This window comes from Trichomycterus rosablanca, unplaced genomic scaffold, assembly GCF_030014385.1.
Source record: "Trichomycterus rosablanca isolate fTriRos1 unplaced genomic scaffold, fTriRos1.hap1 scaffold_181, whole genome shotgun sequence".
In the NCBI taxonomy this organism is placed as follows: Eukaryota; Metazoa; Chordata; class Actinopteri; order Siluriformes; family Trichomycteridae; genus Trichomycterus; species Trichomycterus rosablanca.
Window position 1 is genome coordinate 52452 of NW_026947009.1, and position 27307 is coordinate 79758.

Sequence of the window (27307 nt, forward strand, 5' to 3'; positions counted from 1 at the left end):
CAGCAAACACGTCATCAGAGCACTGCTGCCTTGCACACTAGTAGCGGCGTCGTCTCCATGACAACGCTGTCCACGGAGTGGGATGGGAAACGCGGAGTGAATTCTGCACATGATCTTGTCCGCAATTACTCATTGAATTTCAGACCTATTCATCTCAGGTGTGTTCAGCCTGACACATCGGCGCTCAGCTGGCCTGTCCGGGTACGCCCACTTCGCCGTAGAAGAGAGGGAGCGGTCCAGTCAGACTCACTTCAATGCATCCCTTCAGTGAAGCCTGCTTTCAGAGCTAGAGGTGTGATAGGCAGTAATTTGCGGAAAATATACTGTGCGTCTCCGTCGGAACTGGAGTATCGCTCTATTGTACAGATGGCACTTATAAATGCCCGTTCAATTTCAAACAAAACTTTTATGCTGAATGATTTTATTTCTTCTAAGGATCTTGATTTTATGTTTATAGTAGAGACGTGGATGAAGCCTGGTGAGAGCTGTCAGCTCTCCGAACTGTGCCCACCAGATTATAGATGCTTTAATTGCCCAAGATTAATTGGGCGTGGGGGTGGACTTGCTGCTGTTTTTAAAAACAGTTTAAATTGTTCTCCTGTGTCTTTGGGGGTATTTGAAAGTTTTGAACTGCTGGCTTTTAAAGTTTTAAGTGATAACCCAGTGCTTTGTGTTGTAATTTATCAGCCACCTAAGACAAATGCATATTTTCTAAAGCTGCAAATTCCAAACACATTAGATGCTCTCGGCTTTTTAATGAAGACACAGCGGCAAAATTTTCAGCTATATTTAATGATTTATCTGCACCATTATTGCAGTCTGCAGATCTTACTGTTATGGCTGATTCTTTTAATGATTTATGTTTAACAGTTTTAGATGAGGTAGCTCCATTTAAGACCAGATCTAAATTAACAACTCTATCTCCTTGGTTAAACAGTGAAATTCTGGATCTCAAAAGGAAACGTAGACAGGCGGAGCGTAAATGGAAACAGTCCCAGCTTCAGGTGCACTACCTGTATATGAGGGATTTGATGGTGGTGTACAACAGTAAAGTTAAGGATGCAAGAGCTGCATATTTTAATAACTTAATTACTGTTAATAGGCATAGGCCAAGGTTCCTGTTTTCTACCATTGATTCTCTCATTAATGGTGTTGAGTTGAACAGGCAAGATTCAGACATTGGATGTGAACAGTTTTTAGATTACTTTTTAAACAGAATCACTGAAATTAGAGCCAATATTTTTCCTCCTTCGGATTGTGTGGAAATTTGTCCTGTCAGCTATAACAGTGATATTTTAAATTGTTTTACCCCTATTTCTATGGATGAGCTAATGGGAATCGTGCAGTACCTGCAACCATCTTCTAGTTCATTTGATGTGATTCCTCCTATCTTTCTTAAAAAAGTTTTGAAATCAGTGGGTCCTCTTTTGCTAGCCATTGTGAACCTTTCTCTTAGTTCGGGCATTGTACCAACCTGTTTTAAAGTGGCAAGTGTACAGCCTCTTTTGAAGAAACCAGGCCTTGACCCAAATGATTGTGCTAGCTTTAGACCCATTTCAAAACTTCCTTTTCTATCAAAAATCTTGGAGAAGGTTGTGTCTGATCAACTTCTGCACGCACTGGAAGAAAATAATGTGTTTGAAAAATTTCAGTCTGGTTTTCGAAAAAAGCACAGCACAGAAACTGCACTGGTGAGAATCTTAAATGATATTTTAATGCACTCAGATTCAGGGGAAATAACAGTGTTGGTTTTACTTGATCTTAGTGCAGCCTTTGATACAGTAGATCATGATATCCTAATAAACAGGCTCAGTGAATGGGTTGGCATATCAGGATCAGCACTGGATTGGTTTCGGTCATTTTTATCCAATAGGAAATTTTCTGTTTCCATTGGAGATAAGATGTCCTTGAAGGCTGATTTTACCTGTGGGGTACCTCAGGGTTCTATTCTTGGCCCTGTTTTATTCTTATTATATATGCTCCCCCTGGGTAATTTAATTAGACGTTTTAATATTTCTTTTCATTTTTATGCAGACGATATGCAACTGTACCTCTCTGTTAAACGAAATGAATTCAGTGGATTAGGCAATCTAACTGAGTGCATTGCAGCTATCAAGAATTGGATGAATTATAATTTTCTTAAATTAAATGAGGACAAAACCGAAGTTCTAGTTGTTGGTCTAGACAACATACCCAGAGATTTGGAGATGGCCCTTGGTTCTCTCGTTTCAAGAATTAACACTTCCCCAAGAAATTTGGGTGTTGTGTTTGATTCTCACTTGCAATTTTCTGGCCATATAAATAAGCTTGTTCAGTCTTGCTTCCTTCAGCTAAGAAATATTGCAAAGCTTAGACAGGTTTTGTCTTTTCAAGACTTGGAGAAAATCATCCATGCTTTTATTTCATCTCGACTGGATTACTGCAATGCTTTGTATACTTGCCTCAGTCAAGGAGCTGTGTCAAGACTCCAGATGGTTCAGAATGCAGCTGCTCGGCTTTTAACAAAAACTAGACGTAGAGACCACATCAGTCCAGTGCTGGCCTCACTTCATTGGTTGCCAGTAAAATTTAGGATAGATTTTAAAATTTTAGTTCTTACCTTTAAGGCTCTACATGGGGAAGCACCTGATTATATTTGTGAATTGCTGGTTCCTCACAAAAGTTGTAGGTCTTTGAGGTCATCTAATAAAGAGCTTCTGGTTGTGCCCCGTACCAAACAGAGGCGGAAAGGGGACTGTGCTTTTTCTGTCCAGGCTCCTAAATTATGGAATAGTCTCCCACTCGATATCAGACTCTCTGAGTCTACATTAACCTTCAAGAAATGTCTTAAGACACATTTTTATTAATTAGCATTTCAGAGTAGTGATCTTAAGCAATGGGGCTGACGTTCTTTGGTAAAGTGTATGTGTATGTTTGTGTATGTATATGTGTGTATATATATGTATGTATGTATGTGTAGTTAAAGTGCATTTAAAATTTTTATTTGTGCTATTGTATTAATGTTTTTATGTCACTGTGTAGCTTTTATGATTATTAATTTTTGTGTTTTTATTGTATTATACTTGACCGCATTGTAAAGCACTTTGTGGCTTGGTCCTAGAAAAGCGCTATATAAATAAACTTTACTTACTTACTTACTTACTCTTTATTCAATGTATTTAACTACATAGTGTTGTACAACATTACATGTGTACTTAATACTTTTGTATTTTAATACTTGCAAATTTGAATACTTGCATACTTTAATACTTGCTTACTATAATACTTTGCATTAATATATATTGAGCTGCTGTAATAAATGATCTATCTATAGATTCATTTAATTTTATCTGTAATGCTAGTGATGGGCCAAACTATTCTTAGGAAGGTAAACATATCTAGCTTTGGGGTTGTTGAGGCTAAATATTCATGATTGTTGTAATGTTGCTACACAGTCACATTAGAAATCCCTTTTAAAACTAATGTTTGATATTGCAGGGTCTGATGAAGACACTAAAAATCCGGTGGAGAGGCCCTCTTCACTGGAAAACAGAATGCAGCGGTTCAAGAGTTTGAGTAAGTAACTGTTTGTTTGACGTAACAAAATTTGTGTTACATCTTCTACATAATATTAATTACAAAGGGTGGTATAAAGACAAGTTTTAGTATTCAAGTTTTGCTAACTTTTTTAAAGCATTAAAAACTTTTAATGACTTTTTTTGAAGCAGTGTATGTTATATATATTAATAACTGTTATGTGCATTATATTGTAGAGCCTTTGTGTTGGAGAACCAAATGCAGGGGAAGGTGACTCCCACTTATGTGAAGATACAAAAATACAAAGTAAGCTTCGTTTGTTGGTAAAATCTTCAGTAAAAATATTAGAAAAGATTTGTAATACAAGTAAAGGTCCTTGTACTGTGTTTATGAATCTTGTAGGAAATTAAGTGTCCACCTACTGGGGTAAGTACAGAGGGTGGTGAAGCAACAACAGCATCCTGGAAATGGTATGCGGATATGAATGAGGCAATAGGTGGGAGACCATCAATTAGCCCAGAGACCCTTATTTCCTCATCTGGCCAGGATGCTGCTGAAGCTTCACCATCCTCGAGAAGCATGGAAACCCCAATAATGGAATAATGGAAATAAAGGATTTTCTTTTTCATTTAACCTTAATTAAAAATAGAAAAAGTGTAAAAATTGGAAATTGTAATTAAAAAAATATTCAAGTTTTACTTTTAAATATTGCATAAGCTGTTAATGTCAAGAGACAATCAAGAACTGTAGAACAAAACTTAAAAACAAACAACATGAACCTATTAACAAAACATTTTTCTAAATATAATCATGCTCATAAAGAGCTGGTATGCTGTGCTGTGGTGCTGAGACAGCTGCAGCCAGATGCTTTCTTCCATCTTCACCTGATGTAATGTCATTTATTACAGGCTCTGGTTGGTCAACATGTACCTCTGATCATTGTGGCTCAATGATGTCTCCATGAGCGATACAGAGGTTGTGGAGCACCGCACAGCATGCAACAACCTCCGGGGCGAAGACAGGGCTCACCTCAAGGGCTTTAAAGAAAATGGAACGCCATTTTGTCTTCATTACAAAAGCCCTTTCCACCACATTCCTGGCCTTGGACAGTTTGCTGTTAAAATGAGTTTGTACAGGGTTCTGCACAGGCTCTCGATAGGGGGTCAGGAGCCAGATGGGTGTATTAATGCAGGGATAAACCCATCCCCAAGAATGTATCGTCCTGCAGGTGGGTATAAGCCCTCTTTATACACAGGGCTGTTCTTTAGTACCCTTGCATCATGAACCGACCCAGGGTAACCAACAAAAATGTATCTGAACTTCCCCTGGTGGTCACAGATGGCTTGAAGCTGAATTGAGTGGAACAGCTTCCTGTTTAGGTAGCACTGTGCGTTGGCAGATGGGGGTTTTATTCGATGTGGCACCCATCAATAGCACCAACTGCCACTCTAAAACATTCGATCCGATACGGCCAAGTGGGCAAACCCAGCTCCTACACACTCTAGTTCATCACCAGTTGGTAGGGTGATGAACCTCCTGACGAGCCCTCTGACAGCCCTACTCATTTTGTGCACAATGTCGTGCACAGACGATTTTCGAAAAATTATTCTACTGTAATTATTAATGTGTCAGATCTATCATTTTGTCATTTATTTTCATTGTATTAGTCTAATCATGGTAATGTAGTATACTGTTGCTAAAGAGGTTAGCAGTACTTACATTATTTCTGAGGTAAAAAATCAATAACTTTCTTAGTTCTCTTCTGTGATTTACTACTCTCTGTCGTCTCAGTGTGGAGTCGGGATACATGACTATAGATTAATCAGTAAGTGGCGCAAATAAAGACAATAAATATCTTGGTGAGTGGAGCTCGAAATGAGCATGCAGTCTGTAACTATGGTCACTTGATGTTGGTAAGATGGCGGACGTTAGGGTGACCATATTTTCATTTGGGAAAACCAGGACATCTTGGAGCCGGGGGGGCACATATACTGTGGCATGCACTCACTTAACATAGGCCCACGTAATCCTACAATAACATGATATTTACAGTTGGTTTATTAAAAATGCTTTTCAGTAAAAGTCAACAACAAAAACTCCAATAACAAATGATAATTTTATTCAAAATGCATTTATTCAAAATGCTTAAGTTAACATTTCCTGATTTTCACCGCACCGTGATTACTCCCATCAGTGCTTACACCACAAAATGGGATGTTTTTGAGCGCTTCGTGCGCCACTTCTACAGAATGAGGTGCCAGAACACCGTCAACAATAGCCTCGGTCTTAGTTCGGGCACAACTAAACTTTTTGGCTGTGTCTGAATCGGGGAGGGTCTTTTTCAAAATGAACTTGTGCAGTCCATAGATCGATAACTGTTGTGATGTTTCACTGTGTGAAATGATCATGCAGCCTCCGCTGCATTCACTGCATCCTCGTTCCCTGGTTTGACAAAGTACTGTGTGATCGAGCTAGCACTACTCTCGCCTCGGACAGCTGTTTTATGCTTCTCGGTGTCCAGGTGGCTTTTCAGATCCCTTGCACCGCCATTGGACACCGAGACATATGTGCCTGCTTTGCACACTGTGCACAAGGCTTCCCATTTGTCTCGACCCGGTCTGAAAGCGGGGAAACTCTTTTGTAAATCGTCGGTAAACATACACTTGCGCTTCGGCATGTTGCTTGCGTACTGACAGTCACGCTGTCTACATTCTGATTAAGAACAGGGCTGCCCTCACTGACGCAGCGCCGTGCGCAGTGCCCTAGTGCCTGTAAATTTAATGGTCCAATGAAGGTAATTTAAAAACCAGGACATTTCCTCACTTTTTAAAAAAAAACCCGGGACGCCCGGGACAGGACGTGAAATACGGACATATCCCGGGAAATACGGACGTTTGGTCACCCTAGCGGACGTAGTACGTACGGGTGTTGTGTGCATACTGCACACTTCTGTACTGAAAGTACATACTTCCTCCAATCTAGTACGTACTCAGTAAGTATGCGATTTCGGACGCAGCCTAAGTCTGTGTCTGTTTCTGTTGATTATTTTGAATTGTGTTTGTTTGTAAACTGTGAATTAGTTCTTAATCTGGTCGTGATGTTAGTGAATTAAACCTACATCTCTCTGATGGTCTGACTGATGAGCTGTCTGTTCTGACATGTTACTTGTCTTAAGCCTGGCTAGCTCAGTCGGTAGAGCATGAGACTCTTAATCTCAGGGTCGTGGGTTCGAGCCCCACGTTGGGCGACTATCTTCATTTGACGTCTATGGACAGACAGTCTCCGCTGACTTATCAAGTGGATATTTGTGCTTGTAGGACTGTTGTTTACTGGATGTTTTTCAGTTACTTATTTCCACTATTCTGTGGGACCACACATTGTTGTTGTGTCTCATATCCATTTGATCAACAGGCAGGTTGTGCAATAAAAGACACTCGACCCTGGGTGGGCTCGAACCACCAACCTTTCGGTTAACAGCCGAACGCGCTAACCAATTGCGCCACAGAGACACACTCTAGTTAGAGCTAGTTCATTGGATGGTACACACGGGTCAGATGATTTGTTAACGTTTACTGAAGGGCAAATAGGTTTCTGACTTTAGAAACCATTAGAGAGTCTGCACACTTTCAGTGAAGATCCTGACTTCAATCAATTTCACTGAGGAATAACAGAAAAACTACATCACAACCTACAGCACTTACACCACAACAGCTGGTTGTAACTACTCTGTACGTGTGGATCTGAAACGGACCAAACATTTCTTCAGTCTTCACTTGTGTAAATTCTCTGCTAATGCAAATAATTATATATTTCATGTTATTATAGTCCCAAAGAAGTCCAGCATCACATGTATGAATGACTACCGCCCCATCGCTCTCACACCAATAGTGATGAAATGCTTTGAGAGATCTTATAAAGAGCAATCTTCTTTAGCAGTGTAAAGAGCAGGTGGGTATAAGCCCTCTTTATACACAGGGCTGTTCTTTAGTACCCTTGCATCATTAACCGACCCAGGATAACCAACAAAAAATCTATACTGCTATACAAGCTGTACACTAAGTTATATCCAAGTCTCATTTCTATTGTGTTGTCCCATTAAAAGATATAATAAAATATCTGCAGAAATGTGAGGGTGCACTTACTTTTGTGAGATACTGTAAGGTGGCAACACTGAGTGTTATACTGTTTATTACCCTGACTTTAACGTTAGCAAGTCATGTGACCTGTGTGTACCATCCAATGAAACAGCTGTGCGCGTGTCTCTGTGGTGCAATCGGTTAGCGCGTTTGGCTGTTCCAAAGTGGAAGAACGTCCTTTTGGTTTCCGTAGACGTTAAATGAAGATAGTCGCCCAACATGGGGCTCGAACACACAACCCTGAGATTAAGAGTCTCATGATCTACCGACTGAGCTAGTACTCTTAAACTACTACACAATTACTGAACCCGCTCCATTATGCTTTAACACTAGCTTGACTGAGAATCTGAGATTCTGAGGACATCCCCCCTCCTTCTACACAACCATTAGAGCTCTGTCAGTCCTCTTTTGTCATGCAAATACTTGCAGATAACACACCTCAACCAACCCCCAACTAACTATGATTCTCTTGCCAGCCTTTACGGTCAACCAAAGATTTGTGCTACAGTTTTCAAATAGTTTCATATATAGTATATATATATATATATATATATATATATTTACACACACACATGAATATATATATATGAATTGTGTGTGTTTATATATATATATATATATATATAATTTTTTTTCTTGCAATTGTAGTACATTTTTAAAGTTAAAGCTATCATACACTTAAAAATATAAAACAACAGGAAATATTTGTAAATACTTTGTGAATCATGTCATGGTCTTATTTGATGGGAAATAATTTATAAATGAGCTTTACCATCCTTTGCTTCAGTCCGTTGCTCAGAAGCCTTTCTTCTAAATTTTCTAGGGCTTCTACTGAATCCAGAGGGATGACATTCAAGTCTTCATCATCTTGCTGTTGTGGGGGCAAAATTCGACGTCCACCCACAAGAGATTCTACAAGAGATGTCAGGTAATTTATCTTCAGGTCCATCTCTCTCAGTGCCTCCAGGACAGTTCTGTCTACAGCTGCAAAATTAAAAAAAATATCATTTTACAAGATCTAGTCTATTTTCTATTCATGATTAATGTGTTGTAGGGCTGTTCATTCTAACTGATCAAACTTACAGTACGTGCGCACTGATTGGGTATGAACCGCCTTGACAGTCCCTGCTGTATGGTGGGTGCTGTTAAAGCAGAAATTAAAATGAAAAAGTTCACTCTACAGAAGAGGCATTTTGCAACCTAAGACGTTCTTACCTATAATATTTATGTATTAATAAACTGATAAATTGCTTTTCTCCTTCTTCATTAAACTCCTCGTTGACATGAGGTAGGATGCCCTGGCCTTGTCCTGTCCCCTGAGAAGCATCTGCCCATGTACACTGGTTGGACATGGGCCACCTTGATGGATCTCGTTGTACGGTATAGGTCAGTTATTTAAATATAGTGGATTTAACTGAAAGCAGGTTTCTTTATTTTTTAATACCAAAGAAGGTCTGAATTTGGAACAAGTAGATTGTTCTACATTTAGACTAGAACAGACTTTATTTCTGGTACATATGTGTGCATCAGGACTCGATAAGTTTATTAAACTGTAAAACTTCTTTCTGTTTTAATCTCTGTACTAAAAGTCAGAGCATCGTACCATGAAAACAGGGTGTAAATGCGCACTAAAACTTTTAGTGTAGACAATGTGATCAGTACCGTAAAACAGGGTTTAAATGCGCACTAAAACTTTATTAAGTAGAAATAGCACGACCAGCAAGTCCAGAAGATCTAAAACAAATGCAGCTCCCAGTTTCAACCTCAAAAAGCTTCATAAATCTCTTTTCTAGCAAGAAAACTAAATAAAACACAAGAACACAACAAGAACTCACCACGTTTTCTCTACTCAAATGATCCACAGGTGAGTTTAATAACAAGCAGCAGAAACAGCGTCCTGTAATAAGAGTCCCAATACCGCTAGATCCCACTGTCACTCTGTTCATTGTAGTGCTGCTGGGTCCTAGTGCCCTATAGTTCACCTACCATACTGCGCTCCATGTGTCTCCTACATGCAGTGACCCACAGTAATACTCAGTATGAGCAGAAAGACGCGACTAACTTACACTTTTACATTTAGTTCTTATTGTTATATTCTGAATTGTGTTTGTTTGTAAACTGTGAATTAGTTCTTAATCTGACCGTGATGTTAATGAAGTTCTGACCTGCTGCTTAAGCCCGGCTAGCTCAGTCGGTAGAGCATGAGACTCTTAATCTCAGGGTCGTGGGTTCGAGCCCCACGTTGGGCGAGTAGCTTCATTTAACATCTACTGAAACCAAAAGGACGTTCTTCCACTTTGGACAGCCGGTCTCTGGTGACTTATTAGGTGGATATTTGTGCTTGTAGGACTGTTGTTTGACTGGATATCAGTTATCAGTTACTTATTTCCACTTTTCTGTGAGACTACACATTGTTGTTGTATCTCATATCCGTTTGATCAACAGGCAGGTTATGCAATTAAAGTCACTCGTCCCTGGGTGGGCTCGAACCACCAACCTTTCGGTTAACAGCCGAACGCACTAACCGATTGCACCACAGAGACACGCGTGTAGCTTTTTCATTGGACACACGAGTCACATGACTTGCTAACATTTACAGAAGGGCAATTAAGTTTGGCTAATTGAAATAATGGCATGTTTCTGACTTGAATGAGAGGGGCAGTAAAAAGATTTCACACTTGTCAGAGACAATGTTTGAAGCTCAGGTCAATAAGACCTGCTAGTTAGAGAAGGATCACTTGTTTGTTAGTTAGTTAGTTTAAGTCCAAAAGTGGGTGTGGCCCGTACGGGAATCGAACCCGCGACCTTGGCATTATTAGCACCACGCTCTAACCAACTGAGCTAACCGGCCGATGTCCAAGGTCAGGGCATATACCCACATACCTGATTCTACACTGACAGCCCTTCAGTTATGGACCTGCCACACAGAAACGATGGAGAGCTTTACTGTTGGTCTCAAGTTCGTCTCGGCTGTAGGAGAGGAGACTTAATGAGTGAATTCAGTTTAAATATTAATTTAAAAAACTTACCCATGATGATTTACCAGGTCGTTTGTTACAGTTTCCTTTCCAGTCATACCGCCACAAAAACCAAAACACTCAATCTGTAAAAGAAGGACACGTGCATGAATGTGATGAGGTTCTTAGATCTCTGAATCTTACACACACACACATACACATTTTCTAATGTTGTGCTCACTATTAAAAGTCAAGAAGTTTTAAGTAAAAAAAAAAGATAATTTAGGGAGTTTTCTCAGCTCTTAAACATAGTAGAGGGCCACTTAAGAACACACCAGGATTAAGTAAATTGTCAAAGTGCATCTTTTAAAGGGACTATAACAAAGTACATACATAACACATAAAAAACAGTTTAACGTAGAAAGCACTTACTAGTCTAGAGGTTCATGTCAAAGTGTCTGAACTGAGATTCGTTGGCAAGCGGAGCAGTGAAATCCTCCATTTGTTTTGGATAATTTTTTCCAAGTGCATTTGTGATGGACCTGAGTAGGCCGAGCTTTTCATTATGTTGTTGTAGCAGCAGCTCTAATACAGTCAAAATTTCTCTCTCCATTACTGTTAGTAAAATATCATTTACAATATTCAGTTTCTAAATACACACACACATCATACACATGTATGAGGTGTCAATACCAGGGTGTGTCATGGTATGGGGGTGTGTCAGTACCAGGGTGTATCATGGTATGGGGGTGTGTCAGTACAAGTACCAGGGTGTGTCAGTACCAGGGTGTGTCATGGTATGGGGGGGGGGGTGTCAGTACCAGGGTGTGTCAGTACCAGGGTGTGTCATGGTATGGGGGTGTGTCAGTACCAGGGTGTGTCAGGGTATGGGGGTGTGTCAGTACCAGTACCAGGGTGTGTCATGGTATGGGGGTGTGTCAGTACCAGGGTGTGTCATGGTATGGGGTGTGTCAGTACCAGGGTGTGTCATGGTATGAGAGTGTGTCAGTACCAGTACCAGGGTGTGTCATGGTATGAGAGTGTGTCAGTACCAGTACCAGGGTGTGTCATGGTATGAGAGTGTGTCAGTACCAGTACCAGGGTGTGTCATGGTATGGGGGTGTGTCAGTACCAGGGTGTGTCACACACACACTTATACCTAGGGTACCCAGTTACCCCCAGGACATGGGGAGAACATGCAAACTTCACCCGGGAATCGAACCCAGGACCCTCCAGAAGCCGTCCCATAGTGGGTGCATCACAGCGGACTTCTGTGCTGGGCTGTGTCCCAAACCGCCCTTGTCGTGTTTAAGTCTGGGACGATTTCACCGGCGTTTATACTGTATATCGACTGTATAAATAAGAAGGTTTTATGTTCTATTCCCCCAGCGTGACTTCACGGTGCTGGATGAAGACCTGCAGCGCTGTTCGGTCCAGAGCTGCGAGGACACCGGGCGACGCTTCTGCTTCCGGGTGGTCACGCCCACAAGGTAAGTCCAGATCTATAATCATCAGAGACAGACAGACAGACAGACAGATGATCAATAGACAGACAGACTAATAGATAGACAGACAAATAGATGATCAATCTACAAAACAGACAAAAGATAGATAGACAAGATGATTGATAGAAAGACAGACAGGCTGATAAATAGACAGACAGGGAGATAGACAGACTATCTATCTGTCTATCCATCTGTCTTTCTGAATGTCTGTCTATCTATCTGTTTATCTATCTACTCAATCTGTCTATCTGTCTGCATCCTATATAATCTGTATCTATCACCGTGTGTGTACAGGAGCTGTACGTTCCAGGCCGACTGTGAGGCAGGTAGACGGGCGTGGATCAGCGCCATTCAGAACCTGACTGAGAGAGAAGGAACAGTCGAGAGCGAGGTGAATTATCATTACCACTATACTCCGGGAGGGGAGGGGTTCAGTTCTCGTCTCTGTAACACCAGTTTAATGCGTCTAAATTAGCAGGAATCAGACGGGTACGAGAATGATTCAGAATCAGATTCCTCGAGCGAGCAGACAGACTCCCAGGGACCACGGGCGTCTTCTGAAGCTCCAGGTAACCTTAACACCACCACGTTCGAGCCCGACACTATTAAACTGTAGTGACTATATATTTAACCCTTGGGCTTCGTAGGTGGGATCAGTTCTGGAGAAGTCGTCTGTGATGCTCCCGAGAACAAGGGTGAGTACGCCGGCCCTTTATATGGACCCTTATTTTTGGTCCACATAACACATGGAGCATCATTGGTGATACTTGTGTTGAAGATGGTGAAGGAGAAACCACCAATGGAGGACATCAAGAGGAGAAGACGACCAACACGAACCCGGACAGCTTTGAGTGTGGACACAATGTCGGAGAGCTACTGGGAAAGGGAGGCTGCGGTTCCGTCTACGAAGGCGACCGTAAAGCGGATGGGAACCAGGTGAGTATCAGTTTGACGACCAACCAGGACTTTATTGGGTCACTGTGGTGGATGGGCTCTTCCAGCATGGCCAGAAGAGCATGACCAAGACTTCAGAGTACTACCATGGCCCTCTAATTCCCCAGACTTAAACCCAGTTGAGCGTCTGTGGGACCACCTCAAGCAGCATCATGGCTCCAGATACCTGTAACCACCTACCAGGACTTTATTGGGTCACTGTGGCGTATGGGATCTTCCAGCAAGGCTAGAAACGTCCAACACTGGGTCCGAGTACTACCCTGACTCCCTGATTCCCCAGACTTGAACCCACCCCGATTGTCATGTTGGCTTTACGGATCCTCCCCTGGATCCTCCCTTGACTCCAGATACCTGTGACGACCTTCTGAAGAGTCAGATGTAGCTGTTTGGGTTCCTCTGCTCATGAATGAGATACATGTAGGATGAAACAAGAAGAGGCCAAATCAGTAATAATAACAAGTCTCTTGTGGGCAGCAGGTAGAAGTTCCATGCGCTGTACCCGAGACAGACGACACCACAGAGGGAACGTCACGTGTGGTTGAGGACGTCTCTGAGCTGCACAAGTGCTATGAGGTTTACAAAACCATTGGATCAGGTAACTGGTACCACTTTCAGTCGTCTCTCTGCCTTTGTGTAACACAGATGTGCATCTTTTAAAACCTGACTTAAAATTTTTTTTTTTATTCAATCGTTCTTCAGGCGGTTATGTGACGGTCAAGCTCGGCAGGCACATTCAGACTCAAGAGCCAGTGGCCATCAAGATCCTGGAGAAGAAAGAGCTCGGGGTTAGTTTCAGCAAAACCGTCTGTTAAAGACAGACGTGTCTCAGTTTCCAAACGTTTGGTTCTCCTAATTCTGATCTGAAAAGTCATAAAACTGTTCCGGTTTCATCCCCATTGCAGGATGAGTTGTCTGATTTGAGGATAGAGATCGAAGCCCTGAAGAACCTCAATCATCAGCACGTGTGCCGCTTGTACCAAGTCATGGAGACTGCTGACCAGATCTACATGGTGCTTGAGGTACCATCAGTGGTTGGAAACTATCAGATTTGATTCAATCTCTGGATTTACGATGATTTGCTGCTCACTTGACTCGCTCTCTCCTCCAGTTTTGTCCGGGTGGAGATCTGTTCGACCACATCGATAATAACGACAGGTTGTCGGAAGAGGAGACGCGCAGGATCTTCCGTCAGATCGTCTCGGCGCTGGCCTACGTCCACAGCCAGGGATACGCCCACCGTGACCTTAAACCAGTGTGTCAGCCAAACAGTTTCCACTTATACTTTGCGCTTTCTTTGTTAGTGCTTGTACATAACGTGTTTTATTTTGACTCAGGAAAACATGATGCTGGATGAGAAGAACAACATCAAGCTCATTGACTTTGGTCTCTGTGCCAAACCAGAGGTTCGTGTCTCTCCTAAGACTGTAGTGTATACTTAAATCAAGTGTGCCATTCAGAGAGTCTAGTAAGGTGGTGTGCTTACCCCATCCATCATGCTAAAGCCTTGCACACATGGTGTCAACAATTAGTTTCAGTGATCAGTTAGATGAACAGGACATCACAGAGCCATGCTGGTTCAGTTTGTGTGCTGTGTTGCAGATGCGAGTCAACAGTTGGACCTTCGGTTGATAGAAATCTGTTTTGTTGTAGGGTGGATTGGGTACTGCTCTGATTGAGGGCTGTGGAACCCCTCCCTACTTGGCACCAGAATTCATTGATGCGCAACCCTATTATGGTGCAGAGGTAGGTTTGATTGGGGTGTGTCCCCAGGTTATTCCTGATGAACTTCAATTGAAAAGTCTCCAAATCCAAGGTGTTCAGTCCCCTCTGTAGCCCCATTCATGAGTTATTCTATGAGGTCTGGATGAGGGGACTGACCAGGATAAAGCATGGTTAAAAAAGACAATGAATATGTGTGTGTGTGTGTGTTTTAGGCAGATGTTTGGAGCTTGGGTGTTGTCCTATATGACATGCTGTGTGGCTACCTCCCGTTCGATGGTGACAACTTTGTGGAGCTCCATGAACAAATCACTGTAAGTCTTGGAACGACAATGAAACACCATTGGCATACACGTCTTGTTACGATTATGAAACAGAATCCATTATTTAATGCTCAGCAGCATGTTAAACATACAGTAAAAGTAACAGTAATGGCTTGTGGTGATGTTCTTTGATCAGATGTGATAGTTTTGCTCTGTGTTTCCTCAGAAAGGACATTATGACACTCCTGACTGGCTGTCTCCTGGTTCTGTACTGCTGATTAAGGAAATGCTGCAGGTGTGTGTTTATGGTGTGTTTAATGTGAGCAAAGTGGGTGTGTGTTTCTCTGTGGGCTTCATCACCTGAAGTTCTTGTATCTTGTCCTGTAGGTGGTTCCAGAGCGGCGCATAAAGGTGGAGCATCTGCTGGATCATGAGTGGGTAATGAAGGGGTACAGCAGCCCTGTGGAATGGCACAGCACATGCCAGGTACAACATCCACCCTAGACATAGTACAGTGACATGATGGAGATCCACCGTACAGAAGATTGTATCTTTATTATCTCACATACTCATATATTTGTGTGTGTGTGTGTTTGTGTCTCAGCTGGATCATCTAGATGAGGAGAGCATCACCGAGATGGCTGTGATGTTCAGACAGTCCAACCAAAGCACCAAGCAGCTGGTGTCTGAGGTACATTTTAGTACTTCTATCTGCATCAACACATGCTGAAATGTAGACACATATTTATTAATATTGAGGTTCTTGTGCTCCGTCTAATAGAGATGTGTGTGTGTGTGTGTGTGTGTGTGTGTGTGCAGTGGAAGTTTGATCAGACCACACGTATCTTTTGCTCTTGAGAAGGAAGCAGCGCAGTAGTCCAGTGTGTAGCTGAGCGGATGTGTAAGAAATCCAGGTAACATTCCCACAATCAGTGTATTTTACCTGATAAACGCTGCTCCACATGCTCATCTGTCCAAACACTACAGCTTCTGGAATGTTCTTACACCTCTTCTTGTTTTATTTAGCAGGAGACGTCGTCGGCGCATCAAGGAAGGACGATGGTGGAGCCGTCCAATCAGGACACGTTACATCTCAATTTCACATTTCAGTGATTGTTGCAGATGTTTCTCTCTAACCCATCCGCTCTCTCTCTCTTCTTTTACCAGAACGATGCATTTTGGGTATCTGTGTGTGACTGGTTAGAGGAACTCCACTGAGGTGCCGCCCTTGTTGATTCACACAGCTGTATGAGAAGTGTAGAACATGGATGACCAGGATCAACAAGCATCAAAATCTTATAACATTAAATAATAAATAAATAAACTTACTGAATATATGAAGGTGCATGGATGTTCATTTTTACAATAGCAACACAACGTTTCCGACATGTTACAGAACATTGAACTCAGCAGTGAAGATACAGACCTACTGTCAGCTCACTCAGAGCAGCCTGAGATCGTTACCCTAAAACTTAATGAACTCATATCTCCTAAAGAGACAGTAAACTATTAACAACCATTTTATAATACACGAGGTCCAGTTACAAAATACACTATATTGCCAAAAGTATTCACTCACCCATCCAAATCATTGAATTCAGGTGTTCCAATCACTTCCATGGCCACAGGTGTATAAAACCAAGCACCTCGCCTTGTCGCTCTCAGAAGCTCAGTGAATTCCAGCGTGGTACTGTGATGCCACCTGTGCAACAAGTCCAGTCGAGAAATGTCCTCACTACTAAATATTATACAGTCGACTGTCAGTGGTATTATAACAAAGTGGAAGCGTTTGGGAACAAAGTGGTACCACGTAAAATGACAGAGCGGGTCAGCGGATTCTGAGGCTCATAGTGCACAGAGGTCACCAACGTTCTGCAGAGTCGATCACTACAGACCTCCAAACTTCATGTGGCCTTCAGATGAGCTCAAGAACAGTGTGTAGAGCTTCATGGAATGGGTTTCCATGGCCAAGCAGCTGCATCCAAGCCTTACATCACCAAGCGCATGGACTAAAGCATGCCGCCACTGGACTCTAGAGCAGTGGAGACGTGTTCTCTGGAGTGATGAATCACATTTCTCTACCTGGCAATTCAATGGAGTTTGGGTTTGGCGGTTGCCAGGAGAACAGTACTTGTACAAGTGTGGTGGAGGGGGGATTATGGTGTGGGGGTGTTTTTCAGGAGTTGGGCTTGGCCCCTTAGTTCCAGTGAGAGAAACTCTTAATGCTTCAGCATACCAAGAGATTTTGGACAATTTCATGCTTCCAACTTTGTGGGAACAGTTTGGGGATGGCCCTTTCCTGTTCCAACATGACTGCGCACCAGTGCACAAAGCACAAAGTCCTTAAAGACGTGGATCAGCCAGTTTGGTGTGAAAGAACTTGACTGGTCTCAACCAGATAGAACACCTTGAGATGAATTAGAGTGGAGACTGTGAGCCAGGCCTTCTCGTACAACATCAGTGTCTGACCTCACAAATGCACTTCTGGATGAATGGTCAAAAATTCCCATAAACACACTCCTAAACCTTGTGGAAAGCCTCTCAGAGGAGTTGAAGCTGTTATTGCTGCAAAGGGTGGCCAACATCATATTAAACCCGGTGGATTAAGAATGGGACGTCACTCAAGTTTTCTGTTATTCCTCAAAGAAATTGATTGAAGTCAGGATTTCTCGTTGTGATGTTTTGCTTTAATCTTCACTGTAAGTGTGCAGACTCTTAAATGGTTTTTGTGCTGCCATGCAGCTGGTTGAATGGAGTTAGTGTAGAATCATGTACAAAGATCTAAAGGAAGAATAGGTTAACTGGCCGGTTAGCTCAGTTGGTTAGTGCGTGGTGCTAATAACTCCAAGGTTGCGGGTTCGATCCCCATATGGGCCACCCCTACCTTAATGATTAAAGGTAGCATGGTTGAGAGAGAGTCAAGTGAGCATGTGCTGCGTGTCAGGACTTTCTAACCTGAGTATTTTAATCAATGAAAGTAAGAATATCATCCTGTTTTTCTGCCATCTTCAATTCTGGCTTTATTTCACCTAATGAACGTGGCATGACCTTTATAAATGCTTACAATCCATTTTATCAATGGCAATAAAAAAAAAAAAAGAACTGCTGTGTAATTTAGTGAATTCTTGCACTGCACATGGCAGAAGACTAAAAGAAATTTAGACCGTATAGAATAAAAGTATTAGGAAAGTAGGAGGTTAAAAGCATCAGCTTTCATTTATTCTTAAAAGAAAAATACATGAACCTCAGTCATCTCACACAAAGATCTGTTCTGCTCAACAACAGTAAAGCTCTCCATCGTTTCTGTGTGGCAGCTCCATAACTGAAGGGCTGTCAGTGTGGAGTGCTGCTCCATCCCAAAATATAATCGCAAATCATTGTTTACAGCGCCATCTAACAGCCAACTTGCTCTTAAATTACTAATTATTAACTTTTGGGCTTAAGTCAGACCTCACTGTGTGGTTCCATGGTGTAATGGTTAGCACTGTGGACACAAATCCAGAGTCAAAGCCAAAAAGAAAAATACACACACACACACACACACACACACACACACACACACACAACTTCAGACTTTACTTTTACATCTCAGATTTTTTAAACTTACGTGATTGATATAATTCTGAGCTAATTTAGAAGTTTTTAGTCAGTAATTAAAAGTAATTTTAGTTAAAACATTGCCACCCAAGTATCAAAATAACAAACTATTCCACTGTTAAACTGCACTGAGTTAAGTTTAGGACCCAGTTGGCCGGTAGATGGCGCTGTGAACAATGATTTGCCTTCTAGTGTTACAGTTTGGCATAGAGCAGTCACATGTGGAACACTATTCTATACTCAGCATTGATAACAGTGTTTTTACCTAAATAAAACCAGGTTCCACTGAGATTTGAACTTAGATCTCTGGATTCAAAGGCGAGAGTGCTAACCATTACACCATGGAACCACACTTAAGCCCAAAAGTTAATAATTAGTCATTTAAGAGCAAGTTGGTTGTTAGATGGCGCTGTAAACAATGATTAGCGATTATATTTTGGGATGGAGCAGTCACATGTGGAACACTATAACACTAGTGCTATTATGATATTCAAGCTGGATGAATGGATGGAAATTAACATGTCATTTAAGGTGACTCTAAACTAGCACAAGCAATTGTGATGCTCTGTTGTACTGCACATGCGCTGAATGCTACCATCCTGAAACTGCTAATGTTTCTCAATCTTGGACCTCACACCGGGCCCCAAATAAAAGCAGTAAGGTCCCACCGAGATTTGAACTCAGATCGCTGGATTCAGAGCCCAGAGTGCTAACCATTACACCATGGAACCTTGACACCAGAAAACTAAACGTAATGATTAGCCATTGCTGAGTAAATTAAACAAAAAAGAAAAATAAACACAACTTCAGACTTTACTTTTACATCTCAACTTATTTAAACTACATGATTGATATAATTGACTGAAATCAATAGAAAAAATTGAGGTAATTTAGAAGTTTTAAACACTAAATAAAAGTAATTTTAGTTAAACATTGCCACCCGAGTATCAAAATCACAACAAAACGTTCCACTGTTGGAAAATGGCACTAAGTAAAAAATGACTTGCCACTTTTTTTGTTCTAATTTAACATAGAGCAGTCATATGTGAAACACTATTTATTCTCTACTCAGCATTGATAACAGTGTTTTTACCTAAATAAAACCAGGTTCCACTGAGATTTGAACTTGGATCACTGGATTCAGAATCCACAGCGCTAACCATTACACCATGGAAGCACAAAAGATAAATAATTCAGCACAAAGGTTAATAATTACACCATTAACTCCACATGTTTAATGTAGTGTTTATGGTATTTAAGCTGGATGAATAGATGGAAGTTAACATGTCAGATATCCCAAGTTGCAAAAACTCATTTCAGGGCAAAAAAAAGCTAAAAACCTCTCGCACACAGCAAAGGATATGGGTGATAACCACATTTTTTGGAGCTGCTAACTGAACTGTGTACTAAAAGAAATTTAGAGCATGTAGAATAAAAGTATTAGGAAAGTATGAGGTTAAAAGCATCAGCTTTTATTTATTCTTAAAAGAAAAATACATGAACCTCAGTCATCTTCAGTCAAGTTCTTGTATCTTGTCCTGTAGGTGGTTCCAGAGCGGCGCATAAAGGTGGAGCATCTGCTGGATCATGAGTGGGTAATGAAGGGGTACAGCAGCCCTGTGGAATGGCACAGCACATGCCAGGTACAACATCCACCCTAGACATAGTACAGTGACATGATGGAGATCCACCGTACAGAAGATTGTATCTTTATTATCTCACATACTCATATATTTGTGTGTGTGTGTGTTTGTGTCTCAGCTGGATCATCTAGATGAGGAGAGCATCACCGAGATGGCTGTGATGTTCAGACAGTCCAACCAAAGCACCAAGCAGCTGGTGTCTGAGGTACATTTTAGTACTTCTATCTGCATCAACACATGCTGAAATGTAGACACATATTTATTAATATTGAGGTTCTTGTGCTCCGTCTAATAGAGATGTGTGTGTGTGTGTGTGTGTGTGTGTGTGTGCAGTGGAAGTTTGATCAGACCACACGTATCTTTTGCTCTTGAGAAGGAAGCAGCGCAGTAGTCCAGTGTGTAGCTGAGCGGATGTGTAAGAAATCCAGGTAACATTCCCACAATCAGTGTATTTTACCTGATAAACGCTGCTCCACATGCTCATCTGTCCAAACACTACAGCTTCTGGAATGTTCTTACACCTCTTCTTGTTTTATTTAGCAGGAGACGTCGTCGGCGCATCAAGGAAGGACGATGGTGGAGCCGTCCAATCAGGACACGTTACATCTCAATTTCACATTTCAGTGATTGTTGCAGATGTTTCTCTCTAACCCATCCGCTCTCTCTCTCTTCTTTTACCAGAACGATGCATTTTGGGTATCTGTGTGTGACTGGTTAGAGGAACTCCACTGAGGTGCCGCCCTTGTTGATTCACACAGCTGTATGAGAAGTGTAGAACATGGATGACCAGGATCAACAAGCATCAAAATCTTATAACATTAAATAATAAATAAATAAACTTACTGAATATATGAAGGTGCATGGATGTTCATTTTTACAATAGCAACACAACGTTTCCGACATGTTACAGAACATTGAACTCAGCAGTGAAGATACAGACCTACTGTCAGCTCACTCAGAGCAGCCTGAGATCGTTACCCTAAAACTTAATGAACTCATATCTCCTAAAGAGACAGTAAACTATTAACAACCATTTTATAATACACGAGGTCCAGTTACAAAATACACTATATTGCCAAAAGTATTCACTCACCCATCCAAATCATTGAATTCAGGTGTTCCAATCACTTCCATGGCCACAGGTGTATAAAACCAAGCACCTCGCCTTGTCGCTCTCAGAAGCTCAGTGAATTCCAGCGTGGTACTGTGATGCCACCTGTGCAACAAGTCCAGTCGAGAAATGTCCTCACTACTAAATATTATACAGTCGACTGTCAGTGGTATTATAACAAAGTGGAAGCGTTTGGGAACAAAGTGGTACCACGTAAAATGACAGAGCGGGTCAGCGGATTCTGAGGCTCATAGTGCACAGAGGTCACCAACGTTCTGCAGAGTCGATCACTACAGACCTCCAAACTTCATGTGGCCTTCAGATGAGCTCAAGAACAGTGTGTAGAGCTTCATGGAATGGGTTTCCATGGCCAAGCAGCTGCATCCAAGCCTTACATCACCAAGCGCATGGACTAAAGCATGCCGCCACTGGACTCTAGAGCAGTGGAGACGTGTTCTCTGGAGTGATGAATCACATTTCTCTACCTGGCAATTCAATGGAGTTTGGGTTTGGCGGTTGCCAGGAGAACAGTACTTGTACAAGTGTGGTGGAGGGGGGATTATGGTGTGGGGGTGTTTTTCAGGAGTTGGGCTTGGCCCCTTAGTTCCAGTGAGAGAAACTCTTAATGCTTCAGCATACCAAGAGATTTTGGACAATTTCATGCTTCCAACTTTGTGGGAACAGTTTGGGGATGGCCCTTTCCTGTTCCAACATGACTGCGCACCAGTGCACAAAGCACAAAGTCCTTAAAGACGTGGATCAGCCAGTTTGGTGTGAAAGAACTTGACTGGTCTCAACCAGATAGAACACCTTGAGATGAATTAGAGTGGAGACTGTGAGCCAGGCCTTCTCGTACAACATCAGTGTCTGACCTCACAAATGCACTTCTGGATGAATGGTCAAAAATTCCCATAAACACACTCCTAAACCTTGTGGAAAGCCTCTCAGAGGAGTTGAAGCTGTTATTGCTGCAAAGGGTGGCCAACATCATATTAAACCCGGTGGATTAAGAATGGGACGTCACTCAAGTTTTCTGTTATTCCTCAAAGAAATTGATTGAAGTCAGGATTTCTCGTTGTGATGTTTTGCTTTAATCTTCACTGTAAGTGTGCAGACTCTTAAATGGTTTTTGTGCTGCCATGCAGCTGGTTGAATGGAGTTAGTGTAGAATCATGTACAAAGATCTAAAGGAAGAATAGGTTAACTGGCCGGTTAGCTCAGTTGGTTAGTGCGTGGTGCTAATAACTCCAAGGTTGCGGGTTCGATCCCCATATGGGCCACCCCTACCTTAATGATTAAAGGTAGCATGGTTGAGAGAGAGTCAAGTGAGCATGTGCTGCGTGTCAGGACTTTCTAACCTGAGTATTTTAATCAATGAAAGTAAGAATATCATCCTGTTTTTCTGCCATCTTCAATTCTGGCTTTATTTCACCTAATGAACGTGGCATGACCTTTATAAATGCTTACAATCCATTTTATCAATGGCAATAAAAAAAAAAAAAGAACTGCTGTGTAATTTAGTGAATTCTTGCACTGCACATGGCAGAAGACTAAAAGAAATTTAGACCGTATAGAATAAAAGTATTAGGAAAGTAGGAGGTTAAAAGCATCAGCTTTCATTTATTCTTAAAAGAAAAATACATGAACCTCAGTCATCTCACACAAAGATCTGTTCTGCTCAACAACAGTAAAGCTCTCCATCGTTTCTGTGTGGCAGCTCCATAACTGAAGGGCTGTCAGTGTGGAGTGCTGCTCCATCCCAAAATATAATCGCAAATCATTGTTTACAGCGCCATCTAACAGCCAACTTGCTCTTAAATTACTAATTATTAACTTTTGGGCTTAAGTCAGACCTCACTGTGTGGTTCCATGGTGTAATGGTTAGCACTGTGGACACAAATCCAGAGTCAAAGCCAAAAAGAAAAATACACACACACACACACACACACACACACACACACACACACAACTTCAGACTTTACTTTTACATCTCAGATTTTTTAAACTTACGTGATTGATATAATTCTGAGCTAATTTAGAAGTTTTTAGTCAGTAATTAAAAGTAATTTTAGTTAAAACATTGCCACCCAAGTATCAAAATAACAAACTATTCCACTGTTAAACTGCACTGAGTTAAGTTTAGGACCCAGTTGGCCGGTAGATGGCGCTGTGAACAATGATTTGCCTTCTAGTGTTACAGTTTGGCATAGAGCAGTCACATGTGGAACACTATTCTATACTCAGCATTGATAACAGTGTTTTTACCTAAATAAAACCAGGTTCCACTGAGATTTGAACTTAGATCTCTGGATTCAAAGGCGAGAGTGCTAACCATTACACCATGGAACCACACTTAAGCCCAAAAGTTAATAATTAGTCATTTAAGAGCAAGTTGGTTGTTAGATGGCGCTGTAAACAATGATTAGCGATTATATTTTGGGATGGAGCAGTCACATGTGGAACACTATAACACTAGTGCTATTATGATATTCAAGCTGGATGAATGGATGGAAATTAACATGTCATTTAAGGTGACTCTAAACTAGCACAAGCAATTGTGATGCTCTGTTGTACTGCACATGCGCTGAATGCTACCATCCTGAAACTGCTAATGTTTCTCAATCTTGGACCTCACACCGGGCCCCAAATAAAAGCAGTAAGGTCCCACCGAGATTTGAACTCAGATCGCTGGATTCAGAGCCCAGAGTGCTAACCATTACACCATGGAACCTTGACACCAGAAAACTAAACGTAATGATTAGCCATTGCTGAGTAAATTAAACAAAAAAGAAAAATAAACACAACTTCAGACTTTACTTTTACATCTCAACTTATTTAAACTACATGATTGATATAATTGACTGAAATCAATAGAAAAAATTGAGGTAATTTAGAAGTTTTAAACACTAAATAAAAGTAATTTTAGTTAAACATTGCCACCCGAGTATCAAAATCACAACAAAACGTTCCACTGTTGGAAAATGGCACTAAGTAAAAAATGACTTGCCACTTTTTTTGTTCTAATTTAACATAGAGCAGTCATATGTGAAACACTATTTATTCTCTACTCAGCATTGATAACAGTGTTTTTACCTAAATAAAACCAGGTTCCACTGAGATTTGAACTTGGATCACTGGATTCAGAATCCACAGCGCTAACCATTACACCATGGAAGCACAAAAGATAAATAATTCAGCACAAAGGTTAATAATTACACCATTAACTCCACATGTTTAATGTAGTGTTTATGGTATTTAAGCTGGATGAATAGATGGAAGTTAACATGTCAGATATCCCAAGTTGCAAAAACTCATTTCAGGGCAAAAAAAAGCTAAAAACCTCTCGCACACAGCAAAGGATATGGGTGATAACCACATTTTTTGGAGCTGCTAACTGAACTGTGTACTAAAAGAAATTTAGAGCATGTAGAATAAAAGTATTAGGAAAGTATGAGGTTAAAAGCATCAGCTTTTATTTATTCTTAAAAGAAAAATACATGAACCTCAGTCATCTCACACGAAGATCTGTTCTGCTCAACAACAGTAAAGCTCTCCATCGTTTCTGTGTGGCAGCTCCATAACTGAAGGGCTGTCAGTGTAGAATCGTGTTTGTGGGTACATGCCCTGTGCTTGCTCACCGGCTGGTTAGCTCAGTTGGTTTGAACGTGATGCTAATAATGCCAAGGGCGTTGGTTCAAGCCCTGTATGAGCCACAACCACTTTAGGACTTAAACTAACAAACAAGTGCTCTTCCTCTAACTAGCAGGTCCTATTGACCTGAGCTTCAACCGTTGTCTCTGACAAGTGTGAGTTATTTTTAATGCCCCTCTCATTCAGGTCAGAAACATGTGATTATTTAAATTTGCCATAATTACCCTGCTGTAAAAGTTAGTAAGTCATGTGACCCATGTGTACCATCCAATGAAACAGCTGTGCGCGTGTCTCTGTGGTGCAATCGGTTAGCGCGTTTGGCTGTTAACCAAAAGGTTGGTGGTTCGAGCCCACCCAGGGACGAGTGCCTTTTATTGCACAACCATGTCTTTTGCTGAAACGGATATGAGACACAACAACAACGTGTAGTCCAACAGAATAGTGGAAATAAGTAACTGAAAAACATCCAGTAAACAACAGTCCTACAAGCACAAATATCCACCTGATAAGTCACCGGAGACTGGCTGTCCAAAGTGAAAGAATGACCTTTTGGTTTCTGAAGACATTAAATGAAGATACTAACCCAACATGGGGCTTGAACCCACGACCCTGAGATTCAACGTTACCAGCTTTTTTTTACCGACTGAGCTAGCCGGGCTTAAGCAGCGTGTCAGGACAGACAGCTCATCAGTCAGACCATCAGAGAGATGTAGGTTTAATTCACTAACATCACGACCAGATTAAGAACTAATTCACAGTTTACAAACAAACTAAGTTCAAAATAATCAACAGAAACAGACAGGAGGAAGTATGCACCACTCGGCTGGTAAAGAAGTACGTATTTTCAGTACAGAAGTGTGCAGTATGCACACAACACCCGTACGTACTACGTCCGCCATCTTACCAACGTCAAGTGACCATAGTTACAGACCGCATGCTCATTTCAAGCTCCACTCGCCAAAATTTTGGGTATTTATCGTCTTTATTTGCGCCACTTACTGATTAATCTATAGTCATGTATCCCGACTCCACACTGAGATGGCAGAGAGTAGTAAATCTCAGAAGAGAACTAAGAAAGTTATTGATTTTTTACCAACAGAAATAATGTAAGTACTGCTAACCTCTTTAGCAACAGTATACTACATTACCATGATTAGACTACTACAATGAAAATCGTCTGTGCACGACATTGTGCACAAAATGAGTAGGGCTGTCAGAGGGCTCGTCAGGAGGATCATCACCCTACCAACTGGTGATGAACTAGAGTGTGTAGGAGCTGGGTTTGTTCACTTGGCCGGATCCGAATATTTTAGAGTGGCAGTTGGTGCTACTGATGGGTGCCACATTCGAATAAAACCCCCATCTGCCAGCGCACAGTGCTACCTAAACAGGAAGCTGTTCCACTCAATTCAGCTTCAAGCCATCTGTGACCACCAGGGGAAGTTCAGAGACATTTTTGTTGTTTACCCTGGGGCGATTCATGATGCAAGGGTACTAAAGAACAGCCCTGTGTATAAAGAGGGCTTATACCCACCTGCAGGACGATACATTCTTGGGGATGGGGGTTATCCCTGCATTAATACAACCATCCGGCTCCTGACCCCCTATCGAGAGCCTGTGCAGAACCCTGTACAGGCTCGTTTTAACAGCAAACTGTCCAAGGCCAGGAATGTGGTGAAAGGGCTTTTTGGAATGATGAAGACAAGATGGCGTTCCATTTTCTTTAAAGCCCTTGAGGTGAGCCCTGTCTTCGCGACCTCTGTATCGCTCATGGAGACATCATTGAGCCACAATTAACAGAGGTACATGTTGACCAACCAGAGCCTGTAATAAATGACATTACATCAGGTGAAGATGCAAAGCATCTGGCTGCAGCTGTCTCAGCACCACAGCACAGCATACCAGCTCTTTATGAGCATGATTATATTTACAAAAAATTTTTGTTAATAGGTTCATGTTGTTTGTTTTTACGTTTTGTTCTACAGTTCTTGATTGTCTCTTGACATTAACAGTTTATGCATTATTTAAAAGTAAAACTTGAATATTTTTTTAATTACAATTTCCAATTTTCCAATTTTTCCAGTTTTTCTATTTTTAATTAAGATTAAATGAAAAAGAAAATTCTTTATTTCCATTATTTGCCAACACATTTTCTTTCTCACAACATGCAATAATACTACAACACTTTTTCATTTTCAACTATTTATTTTTTCATTAGAATCTGTAGGATTTCAATAAACCTTTCCTCTCTCTCT

At 41.3% G+C, this 27307-nt stretch overlaps 1 protein-coding gene, 2 long non-coding RNA genes and 6 other non-coding genes across 9 annotated transcripts; 6 read left to right on the plus strand and 3 right to left on the minus strand.

The window, feature by feature from the left end:
- Positions 1-6690: 6690 nt before the first annotated feature.
- Positions 6691-6763, plus strand: trnak-cuu (transfer RNA lysine (anticodon CUU)). The gene has a single exon. It is a non-coding gene; the product is annotated as a tRNA-Lys (tRNA).
- Positions 6764-9828: 3065 nt separating this feature from the next.
- Positions 9829-9901, plus strand: trnak-cuu (transfer RNA lysine (anticodon CUU)). Its single transcript has one exon. It is a non-coding gene; the product is annotated as a tRNA-Lys (tRNA).
- Positions 9902-10429: 528 nt separating this feature from the next.
- trnai-aau (transfer RNA isoleucine (anticodon AAU)) lies at positions 10430-10503 on the minus strand. The gene has a single exon. It is a non-coding gene; the product is annotated as a tRNA-Ile (tRNA).
- A 3736-nt stretch (positions 10504-14239) lies between these two features.
- LOC134306022 (uncharacterized) lies at positions 14240-14796 on the plus strand. The gene is made up of 3 exons (XR_010008887.1): positions 14240-14320; positions 14403-14471; positions 14719-14796. It is a non-coding gene; the product is annotated as an uncharacterized LOC134306022 (long non-coding RNA).
- Positions 14797-15006: 210 nt separating this feature from the next.
- On the plus strand, positions 15007-16387 carry LOC134306026 (maternal embryonic leucine zipper kinase-like). Its single transcript, XM_062990283.1, has 6 exons — positions 15007-15101; positions 15277-15345; positions 15438-15536; positions 15655-15741; positions 15870-15964; positions 16077-16387. Exons 1-5 carry the CDS (start codon positions 15039-15041, stop codon positions 15906-15908), a joined length of 357 nt encoding a protein of 118 aa, XP_062846353.1. The 5' UTR covers positions 15007-15038; the 3' UTR covers positions 15909-15964; positions 16077-16387.
- A 2919-nt stretch (positions 16388-19306) lies between these two features.
- trnaq-cug (transfer RNA glutamine (anticodon CUG)) lies at positions 19307-19378 on the minus strand. Its single transcript has one exon. It is a non-coding gene; the product is annotated as a tRNA-Gln (tRNA).
- An 864-nt stretch (positions 19379-20242) lies between these two features.
- On the plus strand, positions 20243-21141 carry LOC134306027 (uncharacterized). Its single transcript, XR_010008891.1, has 4 exons — positions 20243-20290; positions 20409-20495; positions 20624-20718; positions 20831-21141. It is a non-coding gene; the product is annotated as an uncharacterized LOC134306027 (long non-coding RNA).
- Positions 21142-24060: 2919 nt separating this feature from the next.
- Positions 24061-24132, minus strand: trnaq-cug (transfer RNA glutamine (anticodon CUG)). The gene has a single exon. It is a non-coding gene; the product is annotated as a tRNA-Gln (tRNA).
- Positions 24133-25341: 1209 nt separating this feature from the next.
- Positions 25342-25415, plus strand: trnan-guu (transfer RNA asparagine (anticodon GUU)). The gene has a single exon. It is a non-coding gene; the product is annotated as a tRNA-Asn (tRNA).
- Positions 25416-27307: the final 1892 nt, after the last annotated feature.